Source organism: Rhinatrema bivittatum, chromosome 4, assembly GCF_901001135.1.
Source record: "Rhinatrema bivittatum chromosome 4, aRhiBiv1.1, whole genome shotgun sequence".
NCBI lineage: Eukaryota > Metazoa > Chordata > Amphibia > Gymnophiona > Rhinatrematidae > Rhinatrema > Rhinatrema bivittatum.
The window spans coordinates 353,858,033-353,874,540 of record NC_042618.1 but is presented as its reverse complement, the minus strand read 5'-3'; the positions used below and the strand labels follow the sequence as shown (position 1 = coordinate 353,874,540).

Below are 16,508 nucleotides of genomic sequence, written 5' to 3'. Positions count from 1 at the left end.
ACATAGGGCTTTTAAACGTCGCCTTATAATGTTTTCTGCCTGTATTGACGTCTTATCAACCGAAGATGCTCATTGAGATCTGCATCACAGTTATTACTGGAAATTCCCTCCTTTACACAATACAAGCTGAATGAATCACGATCATGGTTGTTCTGTGTAGTGGGCCCTACTTGGTGAAATATTTTGCCAGTTGAGTTATGTGCCGAGTCTTCTACATTGAGATGTATTCTGCCTATGAGAGTTGTCCAAGTTAGAGTCCAGCTAGGTCTGTGGTAACTAACTATACATTGTATTGTAATTTTGCTTAATTGTTTTATTGAAAGTGGAGCACTTTATTTGTTTTAATTATATTTATATGTACATATTTTATAGATTTCACTTTGTACAACCACCTAGAAGCATTGATAGTAGTTTACAAATGTTATAAAAAAATAAATAAAAAGATAGGGTGATGGATTCATGGATCAGCCTCTCAATGGAGAGGCTGGAGACCAAATCAGTAGCAGAATTCAAGCAAGCCTGGGATGAGCATAGAGGAATCTTGGCTGCAGGGATAAAGCCTGAGACAGGAAGTTCTGCGGTATTGCTCCAGGATATGGGCAAACTGGATGGGCCTTGTAGTCCCCTATATGCCCATCTTTTCTCTGGTTTTACATTAGAGAGTGTAAAAAAAAAATGCTCACTGTTTATTTCTTGCTTACACAAATAATCAGGAGGCAGTATGTGATGAGATTCTGTAGAACCCTTCTATATACTGGAATGCATTTGCCTTCTCTCAAGACAATTCTTTGTGCTGCACCAGTTTTGGGGGTTGGTTCAAGCCACACCTCTCTGCTTACAGCCGATTTCTGTAGACTACAATACTAGCATCTGGCAGACAGCCTGAACTTTTCATTCCTTGGTATCAAGCGTCTACACTTGCAAACTGTAATAACTTTTAACAACATCGTGCATCCATTCTCTCTCTCTCTCTCTACAGATACAGATATCCAGTTTAGGGAAGAGTCTGTGAAACACACCGACACTCTTCAGAGACACAAGATACACGTTTTCAAGTGCTTGTAGAATAAGTGTGCAATGTCAGTGTGGTAAAGCAACAAACAGTGCAGTACTCTTACTCTTGCTTCACTTTCTAATCATTGAAAGAACATAATATGCAGTATATAGTTTTCTACACCTCGAGCTTTATTTTATTCTTCAAGTTAAGGCAACACTGGCCTAATATATATCATCACAGTCACAGAATCTGTTCAATGTATTTAGTTTTTTTTTCCTTAGGGTTCAGTGGTGGAAATAAAAGCATCCATGAAACTCAATGGCCTATTAAGTGCTTCATTAAAATACATCCCCCTATTGTTTCCTCTCTTATGGGGACAATGTGAAGTAATTTCAGGCTTTTCAATTTGTTTTTTCCCTCTTGGATTGAGTGCCCAAAACCGCTCAAATAATCAATATGTCACTTAAAACCTTGTCACGGTGTGGTTATTGTGGGACTCCTATTCAAAGTCCATGTCATTTAGACTTTCATTGGCAGCTATTTTGTCCCATTAAAAAGTTCAAGACAGCAATTTGTGAATCTTGCTCAGCCAAGTAGAACTGTGGAAAAAAAAAAAAAAAAAAGACTTATTTTAAGTCAATTAATTGTGGTCTGTTGGAGCGGGACTCATTCGCTGTTTTCAGGCCTTGTCACGGGCTCACATCTGTCAGCCCTGTGTTTCCCAGGCTGCTATGAGGATGCCGTTACATTGTAAATAATGAGTTTATTCAGACTCTTTATTGGACTTTGTGTGGTAGACACATTTGTATATCATTTTACGGTGTAACAATTCCATTTACATAAAATATAGGCAATTAGGTGCATGAGCCCAAAGACCAAGGGAGAATGGGAGGGGTTTTCATTAAAATGATAAAAGCTAATTGAAAAAGAGGCAGCTACACTAGCTGAAAAGTCTTGATAACAAAATGTTTTAAAAGAATGGGTTTTTTAAAACATTAAAACACATGCTCTTTAAAGCACTGACATTTTGCAAAATGCTCTCTCGGACATTTACATATTTGTCCACATTTGAAATATTGAATATTTCATATTAAGCCAGTCATATTTAATAGCTTTATCAAGAACTATATAACAAGGGTACTTCTGCCTCTTTCAAGTTAGTTTTAAAACATAATGCAACAGGCCTGTCTTCTGCAGAAAGATTCAGATCTTGCATTGGTATTTAGTCATCGATTTTATTTTGCTGCTCCACGAACTGCCCATAGTGGGTTAGAACTGATAGCACAGCATATAAAATATGCCCAGTAAACTGACTGGCAAGTTTACCGAGGAAAAGACAAAGAGCTTGCATATGGCAAACCATTCTCATTAATTCAAACAGGTAGGTATAGTTTAAGCTTAGAAGCAGGCACCTTTGTTTTCTGTTTCTATGTTATTTTTTCCTGGAAATTTCAATGCTGTAACAAAAAGAAATCAGTGGGGAAAATGACTGTTACAACACACAGGAGAAAGATCTGTTTTCTACTGATTTTCGTTTGTTATAACATTGAAATCCCCAGGAAAAATAAAATCAAAAGGAAGTTACAAGTGCCTAAAACTAAAAGAAAAATTAAGGGTGTGGATGGAAAAAAAATGTTTTTGTTTGATTTTGTCATTTTAGCATGTCAAACTGATTTATAGTGCATTGTTTTGTGCCAATATGTAGTTTTCCCATTTGTGCCTCTTGTTTCTTTTCCCCCTATAAATCATTTCATCATTTTTTTTTTTGGAATGCACTATATTTTTTCAGTGTATGTACTTTAGTGACAGCGCAAGCTAAAGCATTTTAATGAGTGCTAAAATGGCACAAAACAAAAATTCTTTTACACCGTTTCAGATGGGAAACGACACAAAACACCACAACAAATATCATTAGTGTTTTCATGTCATTTTAAAACCGCAGCACATGCCCAGTAAAGAGCTGCTGGGGCCTATAGGCACTTTAGACTTGCTAATGAAGGGCTACATGGAACTGCAAGATTGTTGGTATACAGGCACCTACTGGAAGCAACGCTTCTGAAAACATGAAACTATCAGAATGTGGATTTATTTCGCAGCAGAGCATTCATCCAAGATGGAACACACGCCAGGGCTCACTTAGAAGGAGTTAATGCCTGCACTAAGGGCTGAAAAGGAGCCTGCATATTAACCTGGGTCTCAGATCAAAAACCATGCAAACAGGATCGATGACTGTAATTTATTTCTTTATTCAGGCAACATCATCCTTAGCTCATTCCGCGCTGGCCTGATAAAGGGGGAGAAGCTCCTGCTAGTTAGTCACAAAAGTACATAAATTAATCCAGTATCACCTACAAACTGTTTGCTGACCTCTACTTCTAAGTTATTTATTATAAAAGATGTGTGGCCCGTACTCTAGAATATCACACAAAGGTGGTTTACAGTAAAAACATTCATAATAATAAGCAAACAATAAAACTAATAATAAAAGCTACCAAACAGTAATAACAATCATTGCTCCAGGAATATTTTCATAAGCAAGCATTACCCAAGTAGTTCAGGGCAGGAACTATACTGCAGCAAGGTCCCTCTCTAAATCATTCATTTCCTAATGTTCCTGGCCTCCCTCCCCCCAGGTTCTCAAGAACCCTATAAGAGCATCCACATAATTGTTTTATATAAGGGAAGAGCCTCCTGGAAACCCTACAACAATTCAATATTAAGGTTTTCTGCCACTCTTTACTTTATAAAGCACATGTTTTTGCCTTTACAAATAGAATGTGTCAGATATTTTGAAAGTTGCTTTAGGAACAGTGAAACATTAGCTGTGAGCTTCTGAAATGATCCAGTTATTTCCCATTTAGGTTTCTGCAGATCTGGAGTAACATGATGGTGAAATTTATACTTACCAGATAATTTCCTTTCCTTTAGTCCTGGCAGACCAGTCCACACTAGTTGGAAGCAGAGAACTTTTTTCCAGTTTTTATTTTTCTTACATTGCTCACACTATATATCTTGGGATAGCTGGGAGGTTCGTCAGTAGCCTCTTGCCCTAGCCTATTAGACTGATGTCCTGCATTTCTCTTTTTTGTTTTTTAAACACCCTCCCTTTCTTTTTTTTTCTTTCGGAAGAGTACTTGGACTGGTCTGCTAGGACTAAAGGAAAGGAAATTATCTGGTAAGTATAATTTACACCTTCCTTTTTGTCCTACAGACCAGTCCACACCTGCAGGATATACCCATGCAGTAACTAATTTGGGTGGGCTGAGGCCTTAGAGGTCCCTAACACTACTTTGTTAAACTTCAAATCCTCTTCTACCTGCAGGTCTAGCCTGTAATGGTTTGTGAACATAGTCCAGGAGGAGCATGTGGCTGCCCTATAAACACCCTGAAGCATTGCAGCCCTACTCTCTGCCCATGAGGTTGCTTGAACTCTAGTAGAGTGGGCACAAAAGGCCCCCAGGGCCTGCTTCCCCTGCACCTTCGGTAAGAAGGATGGGACAGGATGAATAACTACTTTGCCCATCGACAGGTAGGGCTCCCTACAGGACAACACCTGGATCTCTGAGACTCTTTGGGCTGAGCATATCACCACTAGAAAGATTGCCTTTAAAGTGAGGTACTTTAATGTTGCTCCTGTAAGAGGTTCAAAGGGTGCTTTGGACAAGGCCCTAAGGACCATATTAAGGGATAGATTTTCAAAGCTGCACACGTGCATGCATGTACATGGGATTCCTGGCGCACGCACATTGATGCGATGAATTTATAACATGCACGCATCACTGGGAATCGCGCGCAAATGGATGCACGTGTGCATCTTTGAAAATCTACCACTTAATGTGGTCTTTAGGGCCTTGTCCAAGGCACCCTTTGAACTACTTATAAGAGCAACATTAAAGGACCTCACTTTAAAGGCAATCTTTCTAGTGGCGCTATGCTCAGCCCAAAGGGTCTCAGCGATCCAGGCATTGTCCTGTAGGGAGCCCTACCTGTCGATTCACAAGGACAGGGTAGTTATTCATCCTGTCCCATCCTTCCTACCTAAGGTGCTGTCAGAGTTTCACGCAAATCAGGAGATTGTTTTACCAGCTCTGAGAAGGACAGAAGGGGGTCAGGCAGGGGGAAGCCCTCACCCACTAGATGTCCAGAGGATGCTGCTACATTATTTAAAGGTCACCAATGAATTTAGGAGATCAAACAGATTGTTTGTCCTGTTGGACATGTGTGGGCAGGTCGCGACTCGTGCATGCAAGGGTCGGATTTTTAGTTAAAAAAGCGCAGTGACGTGATCGGGCCTACACCAGTTCCCTTCCCATTCCACTCCAATTATGGAGCGGACTGGGAGGGAATTTTCCTATCCTCCTACCTTACCTTCCTCCCTTTTCCCCTCTCCTCCCCAACCCCTAGACAACCTCTTTTTTTTCCGAACTTACCTGCTCCTTCGAGTAACAGATTATTAAAATTTGGCCTTAGAGTCCCACGTGGCTATTACCCGGCGCTTCGGAGGCTGCATGCGTTTTACTGCCCTCAAGAAATGTGCTGTGTCAGGGTGAGCCCCTAGGGAGCTTCCCTGCACTAGGCCCCTAAAACAGTCTAATGCTGCCACCTGCACTTTGAGAGAGGTTAGGGCTAACCCTTTCTCTAAGCCATTCTGCAGAAACTGCAAGATTTCCCTTGTTTTAGCTGTTTCTGGCAAGACTTTTCTTCCCTTGCTCCACTCCTCAAAAACCTTCCAGACCCTACCATGAGCCCGGATGTTAGAGTGTCTCCTAGTGGCTACTGCTGCCCTTGAATATCCTTTTTTCTCTAACCTGTCCCTCTCAAGAGTCAGGCTGTAAGATAACAACGATTTGACTTTCCCCACTTGACTGGGTCCTGCCTGAGCAGGTTCTCGGCTTTCCCTAGCTTTAGAGGTGCGTCCGTGCTCAGCCTCACTGGATCCGCGTACCACAACTTTCTGGGCCAGTCTGGGGCCACCAGCCCCCGTGATCTGCTGCTTTCCTCAGTACTCTTGCTATTAAGGGCCATGACGGAAATACGTACAGCAGCTGGTCCACCGGCCATGGCTGAACTAGGACATCTACTCCTTTTGAACCCTGCTCCTGATGCCTGCTGAAAAATTTTCCTGCCTTGGCATTCTTTCGTGTTGCCATCGAGTCCCATTTTGGCTTTCCCCACCTCCCTATCACTCTTGAAAATGCTTCCTCCACTAAATTGCCATTCTCCCTGTTTTACTGCATGCCCTCTGAGGCAGTCTGCCTGTGTGTTCTCCTTCTCTGCTACGTAACTGGCTGTTAACCCCCACAGGTTCTTTTCTGCCCAGCTCATTAGCTGTTCCACTTCTTCCACTAACTGCCAACTTCGTGTCCCTCACTGCTGTGAAGCTGTCGGAAAGGACTCTTATCAGCTTCATTCTGATCCTGGGGCTTTGGTGTTCGAGTGCCAGCCTTACTGCTCTCGGCTCCAACAAATTCGTTGAGGCCTCCCTCTCCTTGGCTGACCATCTGCCCTGTACCATCTGTTCTTTGCAATGCGCACCCCCCCAGCTTAACCTGCTGGCATTTGGTCGCTAACATCATCCAGTCCGGCGGAACTAGACGGACCCCTGCTAATAAGTTGCTTTCGACTAGCCACCAACGTAGGCTGGCTCTGGCCTTGGAGGTGAGCCTGAGCCTCTCTCCATATGTTCGCGTGCTGGGGGTTCCATCTTGAGAGCAATGCTCTCTGTAGTGGGTGCATATGAACCTTTGCCCATGGGACTACCTCTATGGTCGCCATCGACCCCAACACCTGCAAGTAATCTCTTGCTGCCGGTTTCCTGGACCCTGTAAGCTTCCTCACCTGGCAACTCAGTTTGTCTGCCCTCTTTTTTGTTAAAAACACCTTTGCCTATTCGGTGTCGAACTGGGCCCCCAGGTACACTAACCTTTGGGAAAGCTGTAAACTGCTTTTGGCCTCATTTACTACCCAGCCTAACTCCTCGAGGAGTGCCCTCACTCTCTTGTGAAGTTACTGCCCTCCTCCTCTGGCTTGGCTCTGATCAGCCAATCGTCCAAATATGGCTGCACTGAAATACCTTCCTTCCTTAGTGCTTCTACCACTACTAACATCACCTTCATAAAGGTGCTTGGTGCTGTGGCTAGACCAAACGGCAATGCTGTGAACTGATAATGGTTCTGCAGTACTGCAAACCTCAGGTATCTGCAAATTGACTCTCTGATGGGATATGCAAATATGCTTCTGCTAAGTCCAGCTCAGTCAGAAATTCCCCCTTTCTGACTGCCCCAATGACTGACCTCAATTTTTCCACTCTGATTCCTCTCACCTTGAGGGCTCTGTTCATTCTTTTCAAATCTAATACCTGGCCATATGCTCTTTCTTTTTTGGGTCCTAGAAAGTATAGGGAGTAACAACCTGTGCCCCTCTCTAGGAACAGAACTCTTACTATCGCTTCTAGGGCCAACAGTTTGTCTAGGGTCAAAATGATTGCCTCTCTTTTCACCTGTGATCTGCAGGGGGACTCCAAAAAGAATTCTGGAACTGTGGGAGTCAACTCCAGTCAGTACCCTGGCAGATCACCTCCAGGACCCACCTGTCCCTGGTGACTTGGGCCCACTCCTTGAAAAATAGTGTTAGGTGACCGCCCACTGGAGGAGGTTCAGGATGGGTCCCCCGCCCATCACTTAGCCCCTTTAAAACCCCCTGGAGCTCTGGGGGCTTTATCTTTAACCCAGCCATGTGCTACTCGACGGGGCTGTCTCAGCTGGGGCCTAACTCCCTAACTAACAGGGACTCACTTGCCTAAACCCTCTAAATTCTTTGATCTTTTGTTTAAAGGGCCTTAAGAGACTTTTGGATCTATCCTCCAAGAATCTCTGTGGATTTGAATCTACCAGGCTCTTCATTAGGGTGTCTAAGTCTTTCCAAGAGGAGACTGCCTTTGAAGGGAAGGACATAAGAACATAAATTGCCATGCTGGGTCAGACCAAGGGTCCATCAAGCCCAGCATCCTGTTTCCAACAGAGGCCAAACCAGGCCACAAGGACCTGGCAAGTACCCAAACACCAAGAAGATCCCAAGCTACTGATGCCAGTAATAGCAGAAGCCATTCCCTAAGTCAACTTGATTAATAGCAGTAAATGGACTTCTCCTCCAAGAACTTATCCAAACCTTTTTTAAACCCAGCTGCACTAACCACATCCTCTAGCAACAAATTCCAGACCTTAACTATGCGTTGAGTGAAAAAGAATTTTCTCTGATTAGTCTTAAATGTGCTACTTGCTAACTTTATGGAGTGCCCCCTATCTATTATCCGAAAGTGTAAACAACTGATACACATCTTCTCATTCAAGACCTCTCATGATTTTAAAGACCTCAATCATATCCCCCTCAGCCCTCTCTTCTCCAAGCTGAACAGCCCTAACCTCTTCAGCCTTTCCTCATAGGGGAGCTGTTCCATCCCCTTTATCATTTTGGTCGCCCTTCTCTGTACCTTCTCCAATGCAACTATATCGTTTTTGAGATGTAGCGACCAGAACTGTACACAGTACTCGAGGTGCGGTCTTCACCATGAAGCGAAATAGAGGCATTATGACATTTTCTGTTTTATTAACCATTCCCTTCCTAATAATTCCTAACATTCTGTTTGCTTTTTTGACTGCTGCAGCACACTGAGCCGACGATTTCAATGTATTATCCATTATGATGCCTAGATCTTTTTCCTGGGTGGTAGCTCCTAATATGGAACCTAACATCATGTAACTACAGCAAGTGTTATTTTTCCCTATATGCAACACCTTGCACTTGTCCACATTAAATTTCATCTGCCATTTGGATGCCCAATCTTCCAGTCTCGTAAGGTCCTCCTGCAATGTATCAAAATCCGCTTCTGATTTAACTACTCTGAATAATTTTGTATCATCTTCAAATTTGATAACCTCACTCGTCGTATTCCTTTCCAGATCATTTATAAATATATTGAAAAGCACCAGTCTAAGTACAGATCCCTGAGGCACTCCACTGTTTATCCTTTTCCACTGAGAAAATTGACTATTTAATCCTACTCTGTTTCCTGTCTTTTAACCAGTTTGTAATCCACGAAAGAACATTGCCTCCTATCCCATGACTTTTTAGTTTTCTTAGAAGCCTCTCATGAGTGACTTTGTCAAACGCCTTCTGAAAATCCAAATACACTACATCTACCAGTTCAACTTTATCCAAATGTTTATTAACCTCTTCAAAAAAATGAAGCAGATTTGTGAGGCAAGAATTCCCTTGGGTAAATCCATGTTGACTGTGTTCCATTAAACCATGTCATTCTATACGCTCTGTGATTTTGATCTTTAGAATAGTTTCCACTATTTTTCCCGGCACTGAAGTCAGGCTCACTGGTATATAGTTTTTTGGATCACCCCTTGGAGCCCTTTTTAAATATTGGGGTTGCATTGGCCACCCTCCAGTCTTCAGGTACAATGGATGATTTTAATGATAGGTTACAAATTTTAACTAATAGATCTGAAATATCATTGAGTTCCTTCAGTACCCTAGGATGCATGCCATCCGGTCCAGGTGATTTGCTACTCTTTAGTTTGTCAATCTGGCCTACCTCATCTTTCAGGCTCACAGTGATTTGGTTCAGTTCATCTGAATCATTACCCTTAAAAACCATCTCCGGAACTGGTATCTCCCCAACATCCTCATTAGTAAAGACAGATGCAAAGAATTAATTTAGTCTTTCTGCAATGGCCTTAGCTTCCCTAAGAGCCCCTTTAACTCCTTGGTCATCTAACGGTCCAACCAACTCCCTCACAGGTTTCTTGCTTCAGATATATTTTTTAAAGTTTTTATTATGAGTTTTTGCCTCTATGGCCAACTTCATTTCAAATTCTCTCTTTGCCTGTCTTATTAATGTTTTACACTTCTCTTGACAATGTTTATACTTTTTCCTATTTTCTTCTTCCAATTTTTGAAGGATTTTTTTTTGGGGCTAAAATAGCCTCTTTCACCTCACCTTTTAACCATGCCGGTAATCGTTTTGCCTTCCTTCCTCCTTTCTTAATGTGTGGAATACATATTGACTGCGCCTCTAGGATTGTATTTTTAAACAATGTCCATGCCTATTGAACACTTAACCTTTGCAGCTGCACCTTTCAGTTTTTTTCTATCTTCCTCATTTTATCAAAGTTTCCCTTTTGAAAATTTAGTGTTAGAGCTGTAGATTTACTTATTGTCCCCTTTCCAGTTATTAGTTCAAATTTGATCATGTTATGATCACTATTACCAAGTGGCCCCACCACCGTTACCTCTCTCACCAGATCCTGTTCCACTAAGAATTAAATCTAAAATAGCTCCCTTTCTTAGTTCCTGAACCAATTGCTCCAGGAAGCAGTCATTTATTACATCCAGGAACTTTATGTCTCTAGCATGTCCTGATGTTACATTTACCCAGTCAATATTGGGGTAATTGGAATCTACCATTATTACTGCACTGCCAAATTGGTTAGCTTCCCTGATTTCTCTTAGTATTTCATCATTTGTCTGGCCATTTTGTCCAGGTGGACAGTAGTATACTCCTATCACTACCCAACACACATGGGATTTCTACCCATATAGATTCTACTGAGCATTTAGTCTCTTGTATGAGCTTTATCTTGTTGGACTCTATACCCTCCCTGACATAAAGTGCCACACCCCCACCAAGTTGATCCTCCCTATCATTGCGATATAATTTGTACCCTGATATAGCAGTGTCCCTTTGGTTATCCTCCTTCCACCAGGTCTCTGTGATGCTAATTATGTCAATCTCATCATTTACTGCTATACACTCTAACTCTCCCATCTTACTTCTTAGACTTCTGGCATTGGTATACAGACAGACGCTTAACCTCGCTTTCGAGGGTGCATCCGCCGCCCAATGTCTGAGCCACAAAAACCTCCTTACCACCACCACCACCAATGCTATCTGTTTGGCTGAGGCTCTAATGAGATCATATAGTGTGTCTGCCAGAAAAGCAATCCCTGACTCAATTCTGGCCATCCTATCCCCTGGGCTTTCTCCTGTCTCTAACGTTTCTTCCTGGTGCTGCTGCAGCCATTTGACCAATGCCCTGGCTACATAGCCCCCACATACCGCTGCTTGTAAGGACAAACTCACTGACTCAAATGCTTTCTTTAAAAAGGCTTCTACCTTTCTATCCTGTACGTCTCTTAAGGAGGCACCCCTTTCTGCCGGTTTAATTGTCTTTTTTGACACTGCTGCTACTGGGACATCTACCTTTGGGACTTTTAGTAACCATCTATTGCCCCCTGTTGTAGTGGGTAAAGGGAGGTCATTAAGGATCTTGCTTTCAGGACTGAATCGGGTATGACCCAATCTCCCTCAATCATCTCCTCTACAGCAGGGTGGAGGAGAAAGGCTTTTGCTGGTCTCCTTATACCTCTCAGTATTAGGTCCCCTTGCACTCTCTTTTCCTCCTCATTTTATTTACCTGTCTCTTGCAGGCTTAAGGCTTGCATAACCTTCACTATGAGGAGGCTCAGTTCTTCCCTCCTAAACAATCTCACTGCTACGTCTTCCCCTTCACTCCCCTCCTCCTCCACAGGAGCTTCCTCTGGGAGTTCCAAATCCCCTGAATCACTTTTAGAAGCACCAGGGAAGGGTGGGGAGGGCGGCGGGGGGTGTGTTCCCTCTATTCTAGGCTTCTTTAAACTTGGCGTGTGTTGGGAGCCCAAAGGGGGAACTACATCCCAGGGGGGGGGGGGCTTCTAATGTAGCCACTTTGGCTTTTCCTTTCTTTATAGGCCTGGTGCATTAGCAAGATAAATTCTGTGGAAAACTCAGTTTCCTGAGATGTGCCTTGCCTTCTCTAACTCAGGGCTGCATCCCCCCATGATGAGCCCTCGGCCCGATCAAGCAGCTCTCCCGGTTCCCTCTGAGCCTGTGTGGGTGGTGCATCTGCTTGCAGCCCGCCCCTCCCCTCCTCGCCCGATATCTGCTGTCTGGAGGAGGAGAAGCCTGTGTTCCTGCCGCCTGTGGCTAAGGACGCCAAACCACTGCCTATGAGCGTGTGCCTCCCCCTCCTGGAACTGCCCTATTCAGACCACGGGTTGCTTAGACTACTCCGGGTTTTTGGGTTTTTTTTCAAAAGTTGAGGTAGGGTTCCCCCCAGATTCTAACTACCATGCCCTATTACTGCTTCTCTGTTTGTTTGGTTTTTTTGGATAGTTTTTAGCTATCCCAGAATACCTCCCACCTAACCAGAGGCAGAAAACTACTGAGGAACCTCCCAGTTATCCCAGGATATACAGTGTGAGTGACATAAGCAAAAAAAAAAAAAAAGAATGTGGAAAAAAATTTTCTCTGCCTCCACCTACTGGCAAGCAGGGTAATCCCGCAGGTTTGGACTGGTCTGCAGGACGAAAAGGAAGTTTACTTTTTCATTGCTCCGGTGGGTTAACCCTGATCTGAGTGTACATATTAAATAAGCTCATTACTAATCCATAATGTTAATGTAACTCTAGGGCTTGAGTCCATGCTATTTACTGTTGAACCCTCCCCCTTATTATAAAGCTGGGAAGTTTTAGAAGGGCTGCACTTCTGGATCTTACCCCTGCAGCCTGTGGGGTAAGGAAAACATGACCTGGCAACAAGAAAGCAGACTAGAACTGAACCCGACACATCTACGTCACAAAAGAAAATGAATTAAGAAATCACACAAAATTTTAATTTTTAGAACATAGATACTTTTATCACAACTACAAATGCATCAGTACGTTGTTTGTTTGTTTGTTTTTTTTTAATCATTTTATTGTTAACCGCCCAAAGCATGTGGCTCAACGGAACGGCCTTGAGCCTGTACAATCAGTACAAAGTAATCTTCCTTTTCCATTTGAGGACAATGAAGTACGACTGGTAATCTGGACGTTCAAAGTTCCTGATGTAATACTTTAACTATTTCATATGTACAACTGGTTCCCAAATATACAAAAGCAGAAAAATACACATCAGCAATTTTTTTTTTTTAATATACAACAACAAACCAAGCCTGAAAGTGCAAAGCAGAGCACGGAATTTGAAGACCCTGTCTTCCAAAGGTTTTGTCTGTAGACACAGACCAGGCAAAAGGCTTGGGGACACGGAGGCCTTTAGGTTGCCCCTCCTTTCCTTGGGTTCCAATTGCCCTTTTAAAAAGAAATATTTCATTCAAAACTTAATCGCTCATTAAAAGAGCTTCCCTGCCTCCAAACGTGATTCCAAAATACAATGCACACAGAAACACGTAAGTCAGAAGGACAGTAACTTTTAAACAGGCACGTGGGCGCACATGTGCACGCATTTTCCGGCTCGCATCCAGAGACACGTCCATCTTATAAACATACACGCGTATACGCACACATAGTATAAAATAGGCCATACGTGCATACATGTGTGTGCAATTTTAAATGTGCACGCAAATGCCACGTCTACCGTGTAAGTGGGGGAATTTTTAAAGGGACACACAACGGCGCCATAGGGAGTTTTCCCAGTTCGCCCAGTTAAGGCATAAGACTTCCCAACCCCCCCTAGTTTAATAGTCTCCCTTTTTCTCCCTGTCAATCTCGACCCTTAAAACCCCACTGACTAGCCTAGATTTTTTTTTAATTTTATTACTTAATGCCATCCAAAGCAGTAGTAAAGGTAAGCGATGGGGACCCTGGCGCGCACCTGTGCATGGAAGTATTTACGCGCACGTCTCTTGGTCTTCTCCCAACACGCCCATGCCCCGCCCAGACCACACCCCTTTTGTAAAAACTTTTGACTTGAGCGCGTAGCGGGAGACACGCATGTAAACGGGCGGCTCATAAAATCCGCTCAGCGCATGCCAGCCCAACCTGTACGCGTACCTCCCGGATTTGGCGTGCGCAGGGCTTTTAAAATGTCCCTTTCATAGAGCAACCGATACACCGCATTGCTCTCTAGAGTCAGAAAATTATTAATATAAAACTCATTGAAATAAAAAGACTACACCAAAGATACAGGACAGGCAAACATGCACTTTTTAAGCAAACAATTTTGATCAACTATTACCCATCAAAATGGCAATTTAGCAGTTTCCTTAAATTAACTTGAAGCAATATTTCTATAAATTAATCTATCCTAAAACTTTCCCTGTAATTATTAAATTCCTCTCCTCCCCTCCCCCACCCCTCCTCACACTACCTCCTGCAAACAGGTATGGGTAGGGTACACAACTTTTGATGGTGGTAAGGGTGAAGATAGTGAGTGCTCTCCGACATTAAGCAAATGTTCGTAGACTTGGGGAAATTCTCAGCCTTCAATAGGATGAAACAGTCTGTGAGAGTGGTACTCTTGGTCTGATTTTGCAGTGCTGAAGGAACAGGAGCTTTTGTGCATGAAAAGAATCACAGTGCAACAGAAAACTGGCTCTCCTGATAACCCTGAGACTATTGCCTCCGTTCAACCTAAAAAGACCTCAGAAATGCAGCTTCACAAAAATACCCTATGTGTAATTTTTTTGTTTTTTTCTGATTACTGCAACCTATATGATTGGGCATCAGTTCAGCTGAAATTCACAGGGGTTTGTTCCTTGCTCCCTGGCTGCTTGGTAGACAGAGCTGAAGTCCTTAAATCTAGGCGCACATCCTAGCCAAGCATCTCCAAAATGCTCATTACCGGTGAAAAGGAAATCTCCGTCTCCTTTCTTCACTCTGCATTGCAGCAGTGTTTTAACAGGTCCTGTCCACTCCAGGCTTACTTCGTCCTGCTGAAAGATCCTGTTCTTCTGTCTGTACACTTGCTTCGCGCTGACTTCCACCTGAGACATTTGGTGTTCGGAGTCATGCGTGACATTCTTGATAGACCCTCTCACCACTAGACATAATGGAAACAGTGCACATATGTTCACGTTAACTCACAACAAGCCAAAGCTGTATGGATAATCTTGCACATAAAGGGAACCTGCGTGGAACAAAACTTCTTTAAGTGCCCCATGCAGCCAGATTTCTCCTAGTAACACTATCTGGGAGAATCCACTAAGTAAAAAAAACAGAAAAACCCCAAAACAACAACAAAAAAATAATTATTCTGTATTAATATCGCCCATCTTGAAAGACTAAGATTTATGATCAAATCATAGTATTAATTTGAATGTTTGACTGTACAGACAGACATTCCCCCCCCCAAACCTGTTACTCTTCTCTGCAATACTTCAGTATATAATACAAATCACCACTAGATGTTACTATATAATAAAGACTTCCTCTAGCATCATTTGGCTGCTTCCTAATCAAATTAATTAGTTTACATTCCCTTGCCTTCATCTTTTATTTTCATAATTCTGGGCTGAAGAGTCTCCATGATGATCCTCACTCGTCTCTAAAACATGAGTTCCCCTGAATACGGTCTTTAACAAAATTAAACACAACGGTTCACCTCCAGCTATCTACTGAGCAAATGAAGGTCTGCCACGTTTATTTGAAACTTTTCAAAATCCCCTGCCACTTGACTCCTTTCTTTTTAGGTAATTATCCCATTAAATAAATTAACAAAGAGCTTATTTCTGAAAATTCCTGGAACTTCCTAGGCTAATTTAATTTTCAAGTGATGCCAGTGCTTAGCATAACAGATGTCCCTTCTTCTTTTTTTTTTTTTGTGCAGGCATCTTTAATCAGATGCAGTCAAGTCTATTGACAAGCTATAATGCACTTGTTCCTGTTGCCCAGAGTTGGTCCTGTGTTGCCCATGGTGGAGTGACTGCAGACCCCCGCCTTCCGAATAACCATAAAGCATCTATTCACATCAAGTGTCATTTACACTTTCATTAGCAGCTATTTTCTCTAATCAAAAAAGTTGATGATAGCGATTTGTGAGCTTAGGGCAAGGAAGTCAGACCATAAATAGAGTCAGTTCAAAGGGCCATTTCTTCTGCTCTGTTGCTGCTATGAGTCTAAATGCCCCCCATTGTGCGCCCTCTGCCTCCACATCTGTCAGTCTCTGATGCACTAGGCTGTGCTAAGTGGGAATGATAGCATGGGAACTGATAACTTCATCAAGGAGAAATAATGGGCTTTATTGCCTTAATTAGTTAAAAAAAAATCAGGAGAGTAACATAGGGATAGCACAAATTGCTTGTGTCTGACTGCAGCACCTTTTACAGAATGCATGTAAGAAATTTCAAAGCCTATATCGGAGCATGACATATTACAGAAAGCAAATCTAAACATGGCATTTGGTTATTTCCAGGTGAAAAAGTTCCCTGCAACACAGATCGGCTTGGTTTCCTCTTTTTGTTTGTTGTATTATCTGTGCATTCGAGTTGATGGATTTCATATGTCCATGATGTACTGCTGCATTTGATTTTAGTTTATATGTTTCTTTTTTTAATAATGGATAATAATGTTTGATGTGTGAACACCATCTTGAGCACAGAAATACAGAAAGGCAACACATAAGAAAAAAAGAAAAAAATAAATAAGAGATGTACCTATTACACTGGATTTGCACACCCCTTCCTTA

The 16,508-nt window shown here is 42.5% G+C and overlaps 1 protein-coding gene across 2 annotated transcripts in view; it reads right to left on the bottom strand.

Moving 5' to 3' along the window:
* LOC115090968 (meteorin-like protein) overlaps positions 1-16,508 on the bottom strand; it is a 66,315-nt gene that overhangs the window by 42,636 nt on the left and 7,171 nt on the right. Inside the window, exon 3 of one of the 2 annotated variants that reach the window (XM_029600697.1) lies at positions 12,630-14,864. The exons of the other annotated variant lie outside the window; for it this stretch is intronic. Within the exon in view, the coding sequence (XP_029456557.1) occupies positions 14,548-14,864 (317 nt within the window). The 3' untranslated portion in view covers positions 12,630-14,547. Of the gene's footprint in view, positions 1-12,629; positions 14,865-16,508 lie in introns of those variants that run through there. 2 annotated transcript variants of the gene reach the window in all.